At 40.2% G+C, this 18,664-nt stretch overlaps 2 protein-coding genes across 2 annotated transcripts; both read right to left on the bottom strand.

The window, feature by feature from the left end:
• Window positions 1–10,158: 10,158 nt before the first annotated feature.
• Window positions 10,159–11,313, bottom strand: LOC136780793 (uncharacterized). The gene has a single exon (XM_066739338.1). The coding sequence runs from the start codon at window positions 11,311–11,313 to the stop codon at window positions 10,159–10,161; it is 1,155 nt and encodes a 384-aa protein (XP_066595435.1).
• Window positions 11,314–11,593: 280 nt separating this feature from the next.
• LOC136780794 (uncharacterized) lies at window positions 11,594–15,260 on the bottom strand. The gene is made up of 6 exons (XM_066739339.1): window positions 15,193–15,260; window positions 14,292–15,129; window positions 13,907–14,051; window positions 12,629–13,555; window positions 11,879–12,283; window positions 11,594–11,610 (listed from the first exon to the last, which is right to left on the bottom strand). Exons 1-6 carry the CDS (start codon window positions 15,258–15,260, stop codon window positions 11,594–11,596), a joined length of 2,400 nt encoding a protein of 799 aa, XP_066595436.1.
• Between the last annotated feature and the right edge of the window lie 3,404 nt (window positions 15,261–18,664).

The raw sequence follows: 18,664 nt of genomic DNA on the forward strand, positions 1-18,664 counted from the left end.
GTTTCTCTATGCAAATAAAAAGCATGTTTGCAGCAAAGGCACGTGTTAAGTGGGGCGATAAAAACAGCGATCTATGACAGATGTTACAAAAGAGATGTGGTTAATATCTTTTGCAGCTCTAAGACGGTGCTAACGTATTGTCGCTAAGATATTTCGTTTGTTGTCCGGAAGGGCGGCCTCGCAATAGGCACAGATCCTTTGGGCTGGATTGGTCCTAACATATTTATATAATAACCGCTCGCAAACGAAAAGTTCCCTTGGGGCCATGCTGGTGACAGAACGGATTTGATGGTTAAAACTTGGACACAGGATGTATTAAAGATGGAATAGAATGGCATAAGGCAGTAAGCGTGAGATCCGCTGACTAGCGTCTGAGAGAAAACGTTATAGCGAGTAACGTGACTAACGGTGGGTTTCTGAGAAAGCAAACAAAGAGAGAGAGAGAGAAAGAGGAAAAAAAAGGAAAAGAAACAAAATTAGTATTTGTTAAATAAATTGATCCAAAGAGGGGGAAAAATATGGAGAATTGTAAGATGAGGCAGATTTCGGACATTGAGGAACCTTGGATTTAATGTGCTGCCTGCAATCAAGAGACACGGTAGTGTCTCGACGGCAAGTACATAAAAGTAGAAAAAGTCATGCCTATACCGCCGTCGAGGCACTACTCTCTTATACAGCTAGTTGAGGCGTCCCAATTTTCAAACCGATTTTTCTCCGTGAATAATCCATTGCCATTATTTAAGTAAAGTTTTTTTAAAATGGTTTTGAAAAAGCTTTCATTTGCGCCTAAGAACATCAAAATCGGTTCACGCAATCCAGAGATCTCATACTCTGTTAGCTATATATATATCTAAAATAAAATTTTCCTTCATAATCTTCTTCTTCAGCCAGAATGTATGTCTCGGGCTGAAGTTGGTCGCTAAGAAAAATGACGTCATTTTCACAACGCTTCCAACATAATATACTCAACGACCAAACTATATGGTTGTGAACTGTCAATTCAGCGACTATATTGAACTGTGTAAATTGTAATGTGAGCTTATTTTTATTTAATGCAGTGAGATTATTCATCGTGTTGCGATATTGCAACTGTTAATTTCTACAATCACAAATAATTCAATTAACAGTGACTGAAGGTTTCGCGAATTAGATAAGTATAACAATATATTTTACAATACAGGATGTAGTATACTTTGTGGTAATTTGTGGTATTTCTTTTTCAGATTAAATTAAGACAGAACATTTTCATATTCATTGATGAGGATAGAGCTGACTGGATTAAATAAGATTAATATTTACAACTCTGTGCCAATGAGAAGCATACTTTCAACATTAATGTGCATCGGTCATTATCAGGAGGATATTAATTGAAAGAAATTGTTAAGGTATTTAATAATCATATGCTAAACTTTCAGGTATTGAAATCATTAATCAAATGCATGTTTTGCTTTTTGTTTTCTTTAAAGTGATATTGATTGTAACTATCCGATAGGTTATATCATATATATACGAACAAATATTTCAGATTAAATTATGGCAATGCTTATTTGAAAGATATGAAACATTCCAAAGAATATTCATTTACGTAAAATACAAGTTGACCAGTATTTGGATTTGAACAAATTATACGATAGTAGATGTTTACAAAAGATGCGAAGACAACCAAATATTACAGAAGTTAGGTCAACAAGCAATAAAGAAGATGGAGATGGAGCAAATTCAAATAGTGTTAAGTAACTGAGATGTTTCATGTTCCTTCAAATATTTATTTTATTTGAAGATTAAGATTGTTAAATGATGAATTTGATTTCAGACTTACTCATAGTGTTATCATTTAGTATTTTACAGTCACTGTGCAAGTGTATTATAGCAAATAGTAATACTTGTGCTTTGACTTAAATACATTTGATACAATTGAACTAAAAATCCAAGGAGGAAGGTTCGCCCATATAATGACTGATGGAGTTGAATAAAAATTGGACTATTCACTCTTACATTTTCTGAGACTTGAAACAGGCCAAGATGAAAGCTTTGAAAGATTGGCAAAGTAAGAAATGGCCAATATTCACAAAAAAGTCATCCATTGCTCAGCCATGAATTAAGGATGGGATTCATTGGATGAAATTATGTCAAATTGAGTTAATAACTGCTGATTATTTTCCTCCATTACCTATGCAAGTATTCTAGGCCAGAGACAGTATACTGGTCATTGGTATGGATCAAAAAATGCACGTTTATTCTCAATGGGTAAAATCTCAGACAAAAATTAATTGTTTCGACTCCGTTTTGCAGCACCAGTTATCCGACCAGTTTGAAAAGTGTTTAGAAATTTGTGAAACGTACATATGAGGACTCTGGCACAGGAAATGTTATAAGGACCACTCACCAATGTAATTCCCATGCGACCTTTGTCAAGAGTTAGCAGCATAAATGGATCAATGAGCAGTGCTGAAAAGAAACATAGTATGCAAAACGAAAATGCCAACTTCGACTATATGCTTGATTCTAGCATATTCGAAGCTTTACGAATTGTTTGTCCAGTCTTGCCCCTGTATCACCCAAGTAGCTGATGGAGTTACTGAAGTTTGGCAAAGTCAGATGTTAGTAAAAAGTCAAGTGTTAATAAACAAATGAAATGATTCATGTTTTTGTTTAAAATATTATTTTCTTTGAATATTGAGATTGTTAAATGATGAATTTGATTTTAGGTTTCCTGTTAGTTTCGTCATTTAGTATTTTATAGTAACTGTACAAGTCTATTACAGAAAATAGTAATACTTGTGCTTTAACTTAAATACATTTGGTACAATGGAATTAAACATCCAAGGAGGAAGATTCGCACACATACTGACTATTGGAGTTGAATAAAAAATTGGGCTTTTCACTCCTGCATTCTGGAACTTGACACAGGCAAAGATGAAAGCATTGAAAGATTGGCAAAGTAAGAATAAGCCAATATTCAGAAAAACGTCATCTATTGCTCAGCCATAATTTAAGGATGAAATTCATTAGATGAAATTCTGTAAAATTGAGTTAGTAACTGCTGATTGTTTTCCTCTGTTACTTATGCTAGTATTCTAGGCCAAAGGCAGTATACTGGTCATTGGTATGGATGAAAAAATGCACGTTTATTCTCAATTGAAACTCAGTCCAAAAATTAATGGTTTCCACTCCATTTTGCAGCACCAAAAATCCGACCAGTTTCTACAGTGTATAGAAATTAGCGAAACGAACATTTGAGGACTCTGGCACAGGAAATGTTATAAGGACGACTCGCCAATGTATCTCCTATATCACCTTTGTCAAGAATTAGCAGCATAAATATGATAGTAATTGGTGCTAAAAAGAAACGTGGTATGCAAAACGACATTGTCAGCTTTGAATATATGCTTGATTGTAGCTTATTCAAAGCTTTGCGAATTGCTTGTCCAGTCTTGCCCCAGTATCAACTCAAGTAGTTGATGAAACTAGTGAAGTCTGGAAAGGCCAGATGGTGGTAAAAGTCAAATGTTGATAAACAGAAAATGTAAATTAATTAAAACATACATTTTACTTAATTATTTTTATATGTTGAAAGTATGTTTATTGAGTATGAAAAATTTAATCAAACTTTTATTATAGTGAAACTGAAAACATTAAACAAGTAGCCGGGGCATTAATTATGAAGTTCATTTATGCAGAATGCGTTACAAATATCAATAAATTCAATGTGTTGACTGTGATATTTTTTCAATATTAATATATATTATTTTATTAGTTAAGCGCTGCTGTTTCAAAAAATGAGAAGTGTGGAAATTTTCTTTAAATTCTGTAGAAAAATTAAGAGAATTATTTAATTTTTTAAATATTATACTCTTACAAAACGTTATGAAATCCCACAAAAAACAGACTTCGCCTGTAAAAAAAAGACGGCAAGTACATAAGCCATCTCGCATAAATAATATAGTAAAATTATCCAATTAAAAAAAGTAGTGAAATCCAAATATTAGGCAAGTATATTTTATTACCTTAGCAAAAGTTAAATTTTCGAAAAAAAAAAGGAACAAAAAAGTTACTTGTCAGGCCCGTAATGTCCATGCACAGTGGGAAATTGAATTGTGTGTAAGATTCAGCTACAGCGTTGTATAGCAAATTTCATGTTAAAATACAGAGTGAAGTTAGCCGAACCACAGACGATTCTATTTCTCACTGTGCATGGACATTACGGGCCTGGCAAGTAACTTTTTTGTTCCTTTTTTTTTTCGAAAATTTAACTTTTGCTAAGGTAATAAAATATACTTGCCTAATATTTGGATTTCACTACTTTTTTTAATTGGATAATTTTACTATATTATTTATGCGAGATGGCTTATGTACTTGCCGTCTTTTTTTTACAGGCGAAGTCTGTTTTTTGTGGGTCTTTTATTCCCGACAAACAGAAAGCGCTAGCATTTTAAATGACTAAAAAGGCAAAATAGATTACCCAACAGGAAAAAAAATGATTAATAAAAGAAAGATTATCTAACAATCGAGTTAATTAATTCATTTCAAAGAAAGGGGGAGGGAAAACAGGAGCTGGGTCCGCGCGGCGCGAAGATAAGATGATCGCTGGCGTGTTTTTTGGAATATGAAGCATTTTTAAATATAAATAAGACATTTACTCTTAAACGCAAGGAAAAATAATGAATGAATCGAAATGTTCAAGAAACAACTTCAAGGGATGCTGACGATCGGTCTGAACAACTAATGTAAGAGATTCGAAACAATATTACATTTACTCTAGAGTAACAAATCTATTTAAAAGAAATAATAAAACGAAATTAAAGTTATCAGAACGCCTGAGAAATAAGAATAATCGGCATGGACGTTACAATAGTTTTCTTGTATTTTGTTATTTAGTATGATCCAAATGCATGGCAAAACCTGTTTAAAATATGTGACAAAATTTTAAAATAATATAAGGAAATATTGTTGTTTATATAATATCACTATCATATGTAATAAGATTATAAAATACAAATTTACTTTATCTGAATCTTCATCAATACTAATTAACACAGTTATTAGCTGCAAGTTTTTGTCTTTTAAATTTGGAACGGATTTAAATGTTCCATCGATAAATATATTTTCACCTTTAATATTATTAATAAATTGCTCATCATAAAATATGAGACTATAATAGCTTGAATTTCGTATTAATTTTATACTTATTGTATAATTCTCATTATTATTTTGGTACTTCAATATTTCTTTATTTTCTATTAAATATTTTCCCAGTTCTTTTAATGTTCCATTTTTTAATTTAATATTCTGAATATTTTTTGTGTTCCTTATATATCTTTGTATTGTTCTTCTGCATGAAGGAAAATTAACCACACTATTAATTTCTGGCTAACTATTTTAAATAAAAAAAAAAATTATTAATATTATGCTGGTTATAGCTTGGAAATACAAATATATATAATTACTTTGTTATTGCAGCATTGTATAAGTCCTTTGGCTTCGTTCCTCTTGTTTGTGTCATTACCAAGACATTTTTGTAAAATTGCAATTTTTATTATTCTCATCATGGGCTGATGATTATGTGATGACCCCTCTGAACTTTTAAACTTATTATTATAAAAATTACCATGAGCTTTACAGCCCAACTGTTTATATTTTATTCAATTTAGATATCTATAGAAAAATTCAAATTTCTAAAATTAACTTAACCTTTATTTATTTTTTTTAATAAAAAAAAACTTACATTCTCTCATTTTCGTCTTAGTAATATAATAACGAAATCCATCGAACATCCAAACTTTTCGAGTAGATTTCGTTTGTTTTGAATTATCCATCTTTTGTGAATATGCAATTATCAATGTTAACTATAAACTTAAATTGAGGCAACAGTAAATATTAACTATATTCGGTATATATATTTATCCCACAAAAAACAAGCTTCGCTTGTAAAAAACGGACGGCAAGTACATAAGTCGTATCCAGTATGATTAATATATTGTAATATAAAATATTTTAATTCAAAATAATAGTGAAATCCAAATGTTAGGCAAGTATAAATTTTTTCCATGGCGAAAATTGAAATTTGGAAAAAAGTAAATAGTAAGACAAAAATTACTTGCCAGGTCCGTTGTATACAATCGTATTAAATAGCCACATTTTTACCTTACGAGAAGCAACGCTTATATTGCAAGATAGCGACTTACACATGAATATTACGGGCCCGACAAGTAACTTTTGTATTACTATTTACTTTTTTCCAAATTTCAATTTTCGGCATGGAAAAAGTTTATACTTGCATAACATTTGGATTTCAATATTTTTTTTAATTAAAATATTTTATATTACTATATATTAATCATACTAGATGCGACTTATGTACTTGCCGTCCTTTTTTTACAAGCTAAACTTGTTTTTTGTGGGGTTTTATAACGTTTTGTAAGAATACAGGAATTAAAACTAAACAATTATTTTAACTTATTCAATCCAACAAAACATTTTGCAATGTTCTCATCGTTCCATAATATAAAGCTTCAATTCAAAATATTAATTTATTAGTCTATTAAATAAAACACAAAATATTACAATAATGAATTCTTATCATAATTACACATTTTAAAGGTTTTAACATAGTATTCAATGACTGTTTGAATTATATTTCCAACATTTTATATTCAAAATCACCTTAGAGCATTTCGCTTTCAAGAATTTGCTTCTAATTTTACCCTTATTCACCTTTTCCTTAGGTGTCACTCTCACTATCGACTTTGCATTATGCCACTTTCTCCAGCACACTAGTGCCATTTATGTTTTATTTTTTTAATATGAAGTAGGAAATACACCAGTTTCTGCATTGGATGCCTCTCTTCTTTAGATATATAATTTTCAACTTCCTAAATTTATTCACTGTTTGCCCCATCATATGTAAAATATTGCAATCATGATTTCTTTTCATATTTACAGATCTATATGATTTTGTTATAATTTTCATCAACTATGTGATTTCTAATTCCAAAATTGTATACCCAAAATCACCTGCAAGCCCTTCACTCTCAAGGATTTTCTTAATAAATTAACTATTATTTATCCATCAATTTCTTGGCTGTCACTCTCAACATCAACTTTGAATTATGGTTGCTGGAGATTGGAGTTTCGGTGCGAGCGGTCTGGGACTCTCAGGCTGTCTCGCTCCCGCTCACACTGTCTCTCTTGGTCCTACCTCCAACAGAGGTCGATAGGTGGCCCACGGCGCGGAGGTCTCTCTCGCTGTTATGATTTGGGGCCATTGTATATATAACTGCCCAAGATTTCCGTGATAAGCGCGGCTCGTTTCAGTCAGTCTAGGCTCTAGACTCTGTCAAACTTTTGTATCATTAGCAGCTTAGCCATTCCTTCCTTTCTGCAACACCACTAGGACTCCTAGCTCGCAATTCTTCTTCCTCGTCGGTTTCTTGGTCTCCAGGAGAACGTCGTCCTTTCTGCTCTAACTTCGTTGCCTGGGAATCTCAGGTGCTAGGTATCCTACCCGGGTACCTGGGGTCTTATCCAAGGTTGGGATACATAGCTAGTCAGTGCGTTACTGTGGGTGGGTTATTATGATATACACACACAGTCTCTTTGTGAGCGAAGTTTATTCTCTGTATTCTATATTCCCTGGATATTGAATAAACAAACTTTATACCAGATTTTCTCAGCGTTATTTTGTCACCTAGAATCCTCCTCTCCTATAATTATTAGAGGATATCATCCGATCAACTTTCCAACAATGGCACTTTCTTCAGCCGACTTAGTGCCATTTATATTTTATTTCCATTAATATAAACTAGAAAATACATAAATTAATGCAATGGAAGCCTTTCTTTTTTAGATATACTGCTTTCATTTTCCCAAATTTATTCATTGTATGTTCTGTCGCATGGAAAATATTAAAATGATGACTTCCTTTCATTGTTTCACTTCTATATAGATTTTGTTATCATTATATTTATTATTTAATTGACTTATATATTTCAAAGAGTTTATGCCCAAAATCACCTGCAAGCCTCTCACTATCAAGAATTGGCCTCCAAATTTGTTAATTTCTCCACCTTTTCCTTAGATTTCACTATCAACATTAACTTTGCATTATGGCTCTTTCTATGGCAAACTGATATTATTTCTGACTTCCTTCTAGTTAATATTACAGCTCAAGCCTGCACAATGCGGCACAATAAACACGTCATTATAATTCAATCTGAAATAAAATCTCATTAAGTACCAAAAAAAATTAACATATTATATCATAATATTCAATGTTATACTTATAAGATATTAAATTTGGATAATTTTTTTGGAGATAATAATTTCTTTCTACTCTGATTAGGGAAGCGTAGATAAATATTGGGTTTTAATACTTTTTTGATATTATAATTGAATATTAAATAATGATTAGTTAATATTAATCTACTTTTCTTTAATTGTAGTAATAAGAAAGTTTTATTGTCTCCTGGATAATTGTTTGTATATCTGATATAACTTACCGGACAGTTAAATTCCACTTTAGTTTAAAGAAAAAGAAGTTAAACATGCATTTTGTTAATGATTTCAATACCTTGAAGTTTAGCATATGGTTTTCAAATACTTTAACAAATTTTTGCAATTAATATGCTCTTGATAATCACTAATGCACATAAATGTTGAAAGTATACTTCTTGGCACAGCGTTGAAAATATTTAAACATTAATCTTACTTCATCCAGTCAACTCTATCCTCAATAATGAAAATAGAAATGTTCTATCTTCATTTATCTGAAAAAGAAATTTCACAAAGTACTACAAAGTATACTGTGCGAGACAGTGCCCAAGTAGGTTCCAGTCCTGTGGTCAGAAGGGAAGGTTATATCTGAGAATAAAGTTCGAAGACAAATGTAAGAGGTAAAAGAGTCTTTATTCAAATAAATAAAATTATACAAAATTTTACAATATTTACAAAAGAAACCGCTTAGACAAAGATGATCGGATTTCTAGGGAATTTGTCGTCGTCAGATTCTAGGGAATTTCGATAGACGAAGATTCCCAATAACCGTAGAGACTCGAATTCCCCAGAAAGGAACGCGGACTTAGAAACTCCCTGACTGGACAATTTTTCCTAGGGTATTTCCTAGTAAAATCCCCAGCCACGGGAGGAAGCGAAGTTGGAGAAGTGGTTTTAGGGAAGGGGAAGTCCCCTTACCCTTCGGCCGCCTTCTCCAAGAGCTCTAGTGGCTCCTAGCCACCCCAACCCTTAGGGTGATTCTACCCCTCCCACTACCCGACTCGTCGAGAGCCCTGGATTTGAGGGTCGGAACACTGGGTCCGAGGTAGTCCTCGGAGGCAGTGTGGAGGGGAAGGAGAGGGTTTAACTTCTCCCGGGCAGTCCCCGGAGAAATTTCCCTTAGGAGGGAGGATATTGCCGCAGAGGGGTAGTCCCCTCTTGGTAGGCAGTGGGTGGTGGGTGATACTTACCAAAGTATTTGCCCGATGAGTTCGCCGGTGGAGGCGCTCTTCTATGCCGTTGAGGCGTCAAAAACCAAGCTGCTGTTGCTGCTGTCAAGGCCGCGGTCGAGCAAGGCTGAGGTGCGATGGGTCCTTATCAAGGACCCATCTATATAATTACGCGACACTAATCTTGCCAGCGAGAGAGCTGCCGCGGGCGCTGGCCACCTAGTGGCCAAGCGCGCAAGTAGTGTCGCTTCGCGGCCGCGACGCGCCAGGGCCAGAAGACGCGCAAGCGCGCCGCGGAGAGAGGGACAGATAGAGCGGCTAGACGCTGTCGGTCTATCCGTCTATTGTGAGCGCAATAGAGATGGGAGATATAACAGAGAAATGCGGAATCTACTTCGCAACATTTTCTGCTCCTCCCAATCTCGAACAAACTCCCCCCGTTGACGCGATAGCGTCAAGACAAGGAAGAAGAAAATTAACTCAGTTTAAAACAAAAATAAAAATAAAAGATATAAAACAGAGCAGGACGACCTAAAGAGTCCCAGGAAACCAGGAAAGAGAATAGACAACCTGAAGAGTCCCAGGAAGCCAAGAAGAAGAGAGTTAAGCGACCTGACGAGTCCCAGGAAGCTTGAGAAGGAAAGATGACAACCTGAAGAGTCCCAGGATGCCGTAAGGCAGGGTAAAGATAGACCCTGATGCGACCCCAAAGCAAGGGCTAAGATGGGAGTTTACAGAGTTGCGAGAGACTCCGTTGAATCTCTTTTCTCGCGGTTTTAAGGACAGCTACGCGAGCTACTCCGTCCACCCCGGGAACTAGTTTGAGAATCCGCCCCAAGGTCCACATACGGGGAGGATTGTTAGGTACTTTGACAAGCACTAAATCTCCTTCACCGAATTCCGAGCTAGAGTTCTGCCATTTCGGCCTATGTTGCAGAGTGTGTAAGTATTCGGAAGACCACTTCTTCCAAAAGGTCTCGGTGATTCGATTCACGGTATGCCAACGGTTTAATGATGATTCGCGTAAATCCAAGGTGGATAATTCAGGTGGGGAATTTAACGCCCGTCCTGACAAAAAATGCCCCGGAGTGAGTACGTCCAACGACTCTGGATCATCATGTAACCGCGATATAGGTCGTGAATTTAAACAGGCCTCAATCTTGGTCAATAGTGTGGCCATTTCCTCGAAATTAGGCACGAAAACTCCGAGGGAGCGCTTCAGGTGGTGCTTCATGCTTTTTACGGCACTTTCCCAAAGACCGCCCCAGTGGGGAGTAGCGACCGGAATGAATTTCCACTCGATTTTACTGATGGAATCGGTGTTCTGAGCGCGTGCAGCTTCTAAGGAGCATCGGTAGGCGCGTTTTAGTTCAGCGTCCGCTCCTTGAAAATTAAGGCCGTTGTCCGAATACATGACGGCGGGTTTTCCACGACGAGAGATAAATCGAGTCAGCGCGGCGAGGAAGGCCTCGGTGTCCAGTCTGGAGACGAGTTCCAAGTGAACAGCACGGGTAGATAGACATACGAACACGGCCACGTAGCATTTTATGGCTTTTGCATTACGACCGTGATGTAATTTCACCGAAAAGGGGCCGGCATAGTCTACTCCGGTGTGTTCAAAAGTGAAACTGCGAGAAACCCGAGCGACAGGAAGTGAACCCATGAGTTGGGTACCGAGTTTAGCGCGTTCGCGAACACACGTGATGCATTTATGAACACATGATTTTACTAGATTTCGTGCATTCACGACCCAAAACCTTTGTCCCAACGTGGACAAGGTTAATTGGAGTCCCCCGTGAAGTGTCTCTAAGTGGGTTTGCCTAATGAGTATGGCAGTTAAGTGACAATCCGGTAAAATAATGGGGTGTTTCATTTGTTCTGAAATTTCGGCGTTCCGAAGCCGCCCCCCTATTCTTAAGATTCCTTGTGAATCAATGACCGGATGTAAGGAAAGAAGCTTTGACCGTGACGGTAAACGTAACCCATGATTCAAGGCTGAGATTTCGCTCGCGAAGTGTATTCGTTGAACAACCTTTACCAAGGCTTCAATCGAACTGCGAATTTCCGATGCAGACAGGAGGGAGTCCTCCCATTGGCCGGTTTTCCTGGTCCGCTGGACAAATCGAAGAACATAGGCCATAACTCGGACCAGTTTAGACCAAGATGAAAACTGATCAAAAAACCAACACTCAGTTGTGTCTAGTTGAGCGGTTAATGCTACCTTCCGACTTTCTTCCTCGGTTTCAAAGACCTGAACAGGTTTTGCGGTGTGCTCACGGAGGAAAGCAGGCCCATGCCACCAAAGTGAGTCCTCTGATAACTGTTGAGCACTGGTTCCTCTTGAACACAAGTCTGCAGGATTCGATTTAGTGGGTACATAATGCCAGCTGGCTTCCGATAAATGTGTTTGGATATATGAAACGCGATTGGCCACAAACGTCTTCCAATGTACGGGTGCTTTGCTATCCAAGCTAAAGCGACCTGCGAATCTGAATAGCAACGAATCGCATCACAACTCCCGACCAAGCTTCCCTTGACGTGAACCAATAACTTGACAAGAAGGGCAGCGGCGACCAACTCCAGACGAGGGATTGAAGTGGTCTTGATCGGAGCGACCTTTGTTTTGGACATTACTAAATGTACCGAGAGTTGACCGTCCTCATCAGTGAGGCGTTCATAAACGACCGCGCCGTACGCAAGCTCTGAGGCGTCGCAAAATCCAATTAATTCGCGTTTTCCAGTAGTAAGTGATTGTCCAGTCCACCGTGGGATCCGTAAAGTCTGTAAGTCTCGGAGCTGCTCATAGCACTTGAGCCATTTTGACTGAATAGGCTCGGGAATTTCTTCATCCCAAGAGAGTTTAAGCAACCAGGTGGATTGCATTAACTGCTTTAAGGTGATGACTATTGGAGAGATCCATCCCAATGGATCGAAGATCTTGGCATTCTCTGATAAGAGGATGCGTTTGGTTAGTACACCAATGTGAGAAGGAGAAGCACGGAAGCGGAAGCTATCATCCCCGTGATCCCAATATATGCCCAAGACTTTACTTGATCCAGCAGGATCCTCAAAGAAAGAGTGCAGCTCGGTAGGTTCAAGCGGGGAAGACCCCGGTTGATTGAATGCTCATTTGCTTAAGGAGAAGCCCCCTTTCGCCAGTAGAGCGATGAGTTGTTCCCTGACCGAACTAAGTTGCTTTAAGTCATGGGCCCCAAAAAGTATGTCGTCTACATAAGTAGAATTTAACAACACATCCTGTGCGAGAGGGAAGTTAGCTCCGTCCGTGTAAGCTAATTCGCGCAAAACTCGCGAGGATAAGAACGGTGCCGGTCCCGTACCGTAGGTCACCGTGTTGAGTTCGAAAGCCTGAAGCGCACCGGAATCAGTCTTCCATAAAATGTTCTGATACTTGCGGTCCTCAAAACGCACAAGAATCTGTCGGAACATCTTAACAATGTCTGTCACGCCTACATATCGAAAGGAACGCCAATTCATCAGGATCCGCGTGATGTCCTGTTGGAGTTTGGGTCCAATGAATAGCGTATCATTAAGCGAGACGCCAGTAGAGGTTTTAGAAGATGCGTTGAATACAACGCGAATCTTTGTCTTCTGATTATCGGTCTTAAATACTGCATGATGAGGCAGGAAGACGCGAAAATCAAAGTTCATAGGAACAGGAGACATATGTCCCAACATAATATACTCCTGTAAGAATTGAGAATAACTTTCAGCCTGGTCTGGAGAAGTTTCCAATCGCCGAAGTATCCGTGATAAGGTTTTCTCTGCTACCCGAGAAGAAGAACCTAGACTATGCTTTTCGATGTCGGATCGAAAAGGTAAAGCGACGACAAAACGCCTCGAGGGGGTGCGTGTTACCGTATCCACAAAATGTTGTTCACAGAGGGAGTCCTCTGTGGACATGGGTTTGACTTCAGGAACTTCTTCCAGTTCCCAGAAGTCGTGAAGAGTGTTCTCTAGGTCAAAGCAATGATGAACCGTGAGGCTATGAGAGTGACCCGCCTTAGGTACGACCCCCGAAACGATCCACCCGAAAATAGTCCGCTGAGCAAGCAACGTATGATCAGGAGAATGCATGTACGGGCCTTCCATCAATGCTGCAAGATAGTCTGCACCAATGAGCACATCAATTGGAGCCCTGGTTGAAGCGAAGTTATCAGCCAGATCAATTTTGCTAAGTGCTGGAAAGGACGACGGAGAATAAGTCGGAGGCATATACTGAGTAATCCTTGGTAAGATCATTGCAGTTACGTCCAACGAGACACCGTGTCGTGATAGAGAATGAAGCGTAATCTGTACCTCTGCTCGAACGTTTTGAGCCGAATTCAGAGAGACGCCATGAATGGTTGCGTTGACACGTTTTCGTGATACCCGTAGTTGCTGAGCTAGATTTTCCGAAATAAAGGAAGTTTCGGAGCCCGTGTCAACTAAACCGCGGACTATAATACGAGAACCGTCATGAGCGTCGATTCTGGCAGAAAAGGTGGCCAATAGCACTGATCGGGTGTCGGAAACACTAAGATGTGTTGTAGTATTCGAGCTAGAGGGTTCTGGCTCGGAAGAGGAGTTGACCGCGGGGGTAGACCCCCGTGCCTTGCTCCTCCCGGTGCCAGATTTGTCAAAATGTAATAAAGTATGATACATTTTACTACATTTCCTGCATCGTGACGAAGAAGAGCAACTGGAGCAACTATGCCCGGGTCTCAGACAGTTGATGCAAAGATTCTGTGAAAATGCGAACTTTGAACGGGCCTGAGGGGTCAATGCAAGGTAGTCCTTGCACTGATACAAGAGATGGTTAGTACCACAGTGAGCGCAACCGGTACTATTCACGCTAGTAGCGTGTGACTTCAAGGATCTCCCCGATTCCTTTTTGGAAGTTTTAGGTTTGTTACCTAATGATTGCAAGGAGTTAATATGACGCGTTAGAAACTCAGAGAATTGAATGAACGAGGGATAATCCTTGCTGCTTCCCAGATACATTTCCCAGGCTAAACGAAGGGTGTCATCCAGTTTGTTCTTCAGCGAATGAACAATTATGGGATCCCATTGATCGACGCCGTATCCCATAGTTTTAAGGGCGTTGAGAGCAACCGTAACTGAGTCCTTAACTTCTTTCAGAACCTTAAAATTGTCACCCCGAAGCGTGGGTACTTGCGAGATTTGATCTAAGAACGTATCCGTGATCATCCGTTTGTCAGTGTATCGAGCTACCAGAGTGTCCCATGCTATCTCATAGTTCTCGGAAGTGATCGCTAAAGATTTAATGACCGTAGCTGCTTCTCCTTGCAAACAGGATTTTAGATAATGGAACTTGTCCCGACCGGAGACATACACTTTGTCGTGAACAATGGAACTAAACGTTTCATAAAAGTTGTTCCATTCTATGTAATCCCCGGAAAACTTTGGTAAATCGATAACTGGGAGCCTAATGTTGTTTATTTCGCCTGAAGGCGCAGTGGGACCTGATGCCGACATACCCTGATTGGGTCGAAGTTCATCTAGATGTCCTAGGATGAATTCTTCCGCGTCACTATGGGCATCAAGGGCCGCTTGATACCAGCTATCGGTTACGTACTCCATTTTAGCTAATTCGGCCGGTTTAGTGTGAGTAGTGATCTTAACGTGAGTTTTATGCAACACGTTAAGCCACTTTTCTAAGGCTGCTAGCCTATCCTCCAAGAAGCGACGGGTGAAATTGTGCACTCAACGCTTCTTGATGTTAACGACCAACCGAACGAATTCATCCCGAATCATGGGAACGTAATTGATTGCTTCTAATAATTCCCCTGCGCTAGCCATTTTGAAACTCTATTCCAGAACAAACCACAATCCAAAACACAGTCCGGAATGCCCACTCAGGAACACTGATGCACTTCGAACGTTTTTTGCCGGATATCCGGCTCGAAGGACCAAAAATTTGTGCGAGACAGTGCCCAAGTAGGTTCCAGTCCTGTGGTCAGAAGGGAAGGTTATATCTGAGAATAAAGTTCGAAGACAAATGTAAGAGGTAAAAGAGTCTTTATTCAAATAAATAAAATTATACAAAATTTTACAATATTTACAAAAGGAACCGCTTAGACAAAGATGATCGGCTTTCTAGGGAATTTGTCGTCGTCAGATTCTAGGGAATTTCGATAGACGAAGATTCCCAATAACCGTAGAGACTCGAATTCCCCAGAAAGGAACGCGGACTTAGAAACTCCCTGACTGAACAATTTTTCCTAGGGTATTCCCTAGTAAAATCCCCAGCCACGGGAGGAAGCGAAGTTGGAGAAGTGGTTTTAGGGAAGGGGAAGTCCCCTTACCCTTCGGCCGCCTTCTCCAAGAGCTCTAGTGGTTCCGAGCCACCCCAACCCTTAGGGTGATTCTACCCCTCCCACTACCCGACTCGTCGAGAGCCCTGGATTTGAGGGTCGGAACACTGGGTCCGAGGTAGTCCTCGGAGGCAGTGTGGAGGGGAAGGAGAGGGTTTAACTTCTCCCGGGCAGTCCCCGGAGAAATTTCCCTTAGGAGGGAGGATATTGCCGCAGAGGGGTAGTCCCCTCTTGATAGGCAGTGGGTGGTGGGTGATACTTACCAAAGTATTTGCCCGATGAGTTCGCCGGTGGAGGCGCTCTTCTATGCCGTTGAGGCGTCAAAAACCAAGCTGCTGTTGCTGCTGTCAAGGCCGCGGTCGAGCAAGGCTGAGGTGCGATGGGTCCTTATCAAGGACCCATCTATATAATTACGCGACACTAATCTTGCCAGCGAGAGAGCTGCCGCGGGCGCTGGCCACCTAGTGGCCAAGCGCGCAAGTAGTGTCGCTTCGCGGCCGCGACACGCCAGGGCCAGAAGACGCGCAAGCGCGCCGCGGAGAGAGGGACAGATAGAGCGGCTAGACGCTGTCGGTCTATCCGTCTATTGTGAGCGCAATAGAGATGGGAGATATAACAGAGAAATGCGGAATCTACTTCGCAACATTGTCTGCTCCTCCCAATCTCGAACATATACTAATATCCTGTATTGTAAAATATAATGTTATTCTTATCTAATAATTGTCAACTCCTTATGTCATTATTATTCGAATATATTTGTCATTTTAAATATTAAATTCATTCAATAACATAATAATGAACATTCTCACTGCATTAAATATACATAACCTTACATTACTATTGACAGCTAACAAGTCGCCGGATTAGTTATATCGATTACATCGATTTATTTGCAAGTTCACAACTATAGTTTCGTCGTTGAGTATAGTTCGTTGGAAGCGATATGAAAATGACGTTACTTTCCTTAGCGGCCAACTTCAGCCCGAGACATGCAGTTTGGCTTGAGAAGAAGATGACGGAAAGAAATGAAATTTTTCGTATATATATAGTGTAACGCACGGAAAGGATTCCGGGTTAAAAAATTCAAATGAATGCACTAGTAAAATCTAGGGGCACAATCTTTATTTTACACTACAAAATCTCGGGGGGAGAGGACTCCCGCGATGTACTGGCACACTTATTATACGCGCACAATGATTTCATTAAACACTAACTGAACGGAAAACTGGGGTAAACTCAGGGAAAGCGACGGGCTAGAAGGCGGCAGGGGAAAGCAAAAAGGGAGAAGGAAATAGGGCAGGAAAAATTCTCCGTGGCTCCGACGGCGACGTCCAGCGATCCCCCGACGTCCGCCACGAGAAACTCCACAAACAACTCTTCCAAATCGATGGTTGGGGCCTGCAATATCGAAATTCGGCGTATTTCGATATTCGCAGCGACGACCCAACTCTCTATTTAATACACGTACTGTTGCTCCAGAGGTAGAACAAGGTGTAGTCCAATTTGACATATATTCCTTCGTTCTCTCCATTATTCCCCTCATTCCGCGATGTCAGATTGAGCATAGTTACGATCGGGACCCAGGGACCACTCATTGATTAGGTATGGATCCGCGGTCCATAATTCTCGCCGTTCCGGCTAATTACTCCTATGCTTCGCGTGTTAGCTGGCTGGCTAGCTCCTGCGCGAAGATCCTGCGTGGTCGTCCTTAGCAGCAGACGACACTATGGCTTCGTGGTTCGGCAGCGGGGCGATGCGGTGCGGGGTCGGCGACGATGGGCCAGTAGTGGCGCGGCAGGGGAGAACGCCGCTAGGCGCGCGAGGCGTCAGCGCGGTAAGGAGAAGGGACGGGACTCGCTACTAGGCGCTCGCGGCGCGAAACGCGGTAAGGGGAATTGGGGACTACGCTGCTAGGCGCTCGCGGCGCGAAGCGGGGTAAAGGGAAGGATAGAGCGACGCGTAAACATACGCGGTCGGGACAATGGGTGCGAGGGAGATAGACTTATGGGGATCGGGTATGGGCTAGACAAGGATAGAGAGACAACAGTTTTCAAGCTCTTGTTGGAGCAGAGGAATCGGTCTTATAAGCTACTAATAAAATGTACCATTGAGAATATAATATTTAATTCTAAATAAACTACAACCTAGAAACATTCGCTCAATCCTCAATCATACCATTTCCCAAAAACATTTACTCTCCTTCCGTGGATGGCAATTACAATATCCCTTAGGCGGGTAACTACATTACCATCACACGGAAGGTTCATCTATACTCACTCACTCACTCACAAGCATACTCAAGGGGACGGGAGGCACTAAGGGGGAGACCAGAGAAGAACTAAAAAAGGTGTACATTTCTGTAACGTGTTTCCACCACGTTACAACTCCTCCCCACTTAGCTCGGACCTCGGGCGGTAGGGGGTGCGATACTACTTAACCTACTATTTACAAAGATTTACGCTCTGGACCACCGCGGGAGATTGTGCCTCGGAAATTTACAAATTTTCTATAGAAAGGGGGCTGCTTAGTCTAATAATGGGTCCTTATACGGAAGGACAACGCGACTTACTACCAGAGATGAAACGGGAGATTGCTCATGCGAGGTCCCGAGGCAATCCCTACCGGTAGGCGGCGCTGGTGTTGGCAAACGCGTGTCTCAGGTCCATCTAACCCGTAACGCCATCTATCGGAAGAGACCACGAAGCACGAGCGTTAAGCTTAGAATAGGGTAAAACATATATGCATTGTTGCCAGAAAGCGGAATAAAGAGAGAGCGGAGATATTTTCTCGGACCTCTCTGTCTTTCTCGCTGTTAGCTTCTAGCAGAAGAGTCGAGGCAAAATCTTTCCGTTTCGCTTTGCCGAAAATCTACCAATATTCGATGTCATT

Source organism: Prorops nasuta, unplaced genomic scaffold (genome assembly GCF_024137725.1).
Source record: "Prorops nasuta isolate Cenicafe-Biocafe unplaced genomic scaffold, Cenicafe_Pnas_1.2 PNAS00020, whole genome shotgun sequence".
Classification (NCBI taxonomy): domain Eukaryota; kingdom Metazoa; phylum Arthropoda; class Insecta; order Hymenoptera; family Bethylidae; genus Prorops; species Prorops nasuta.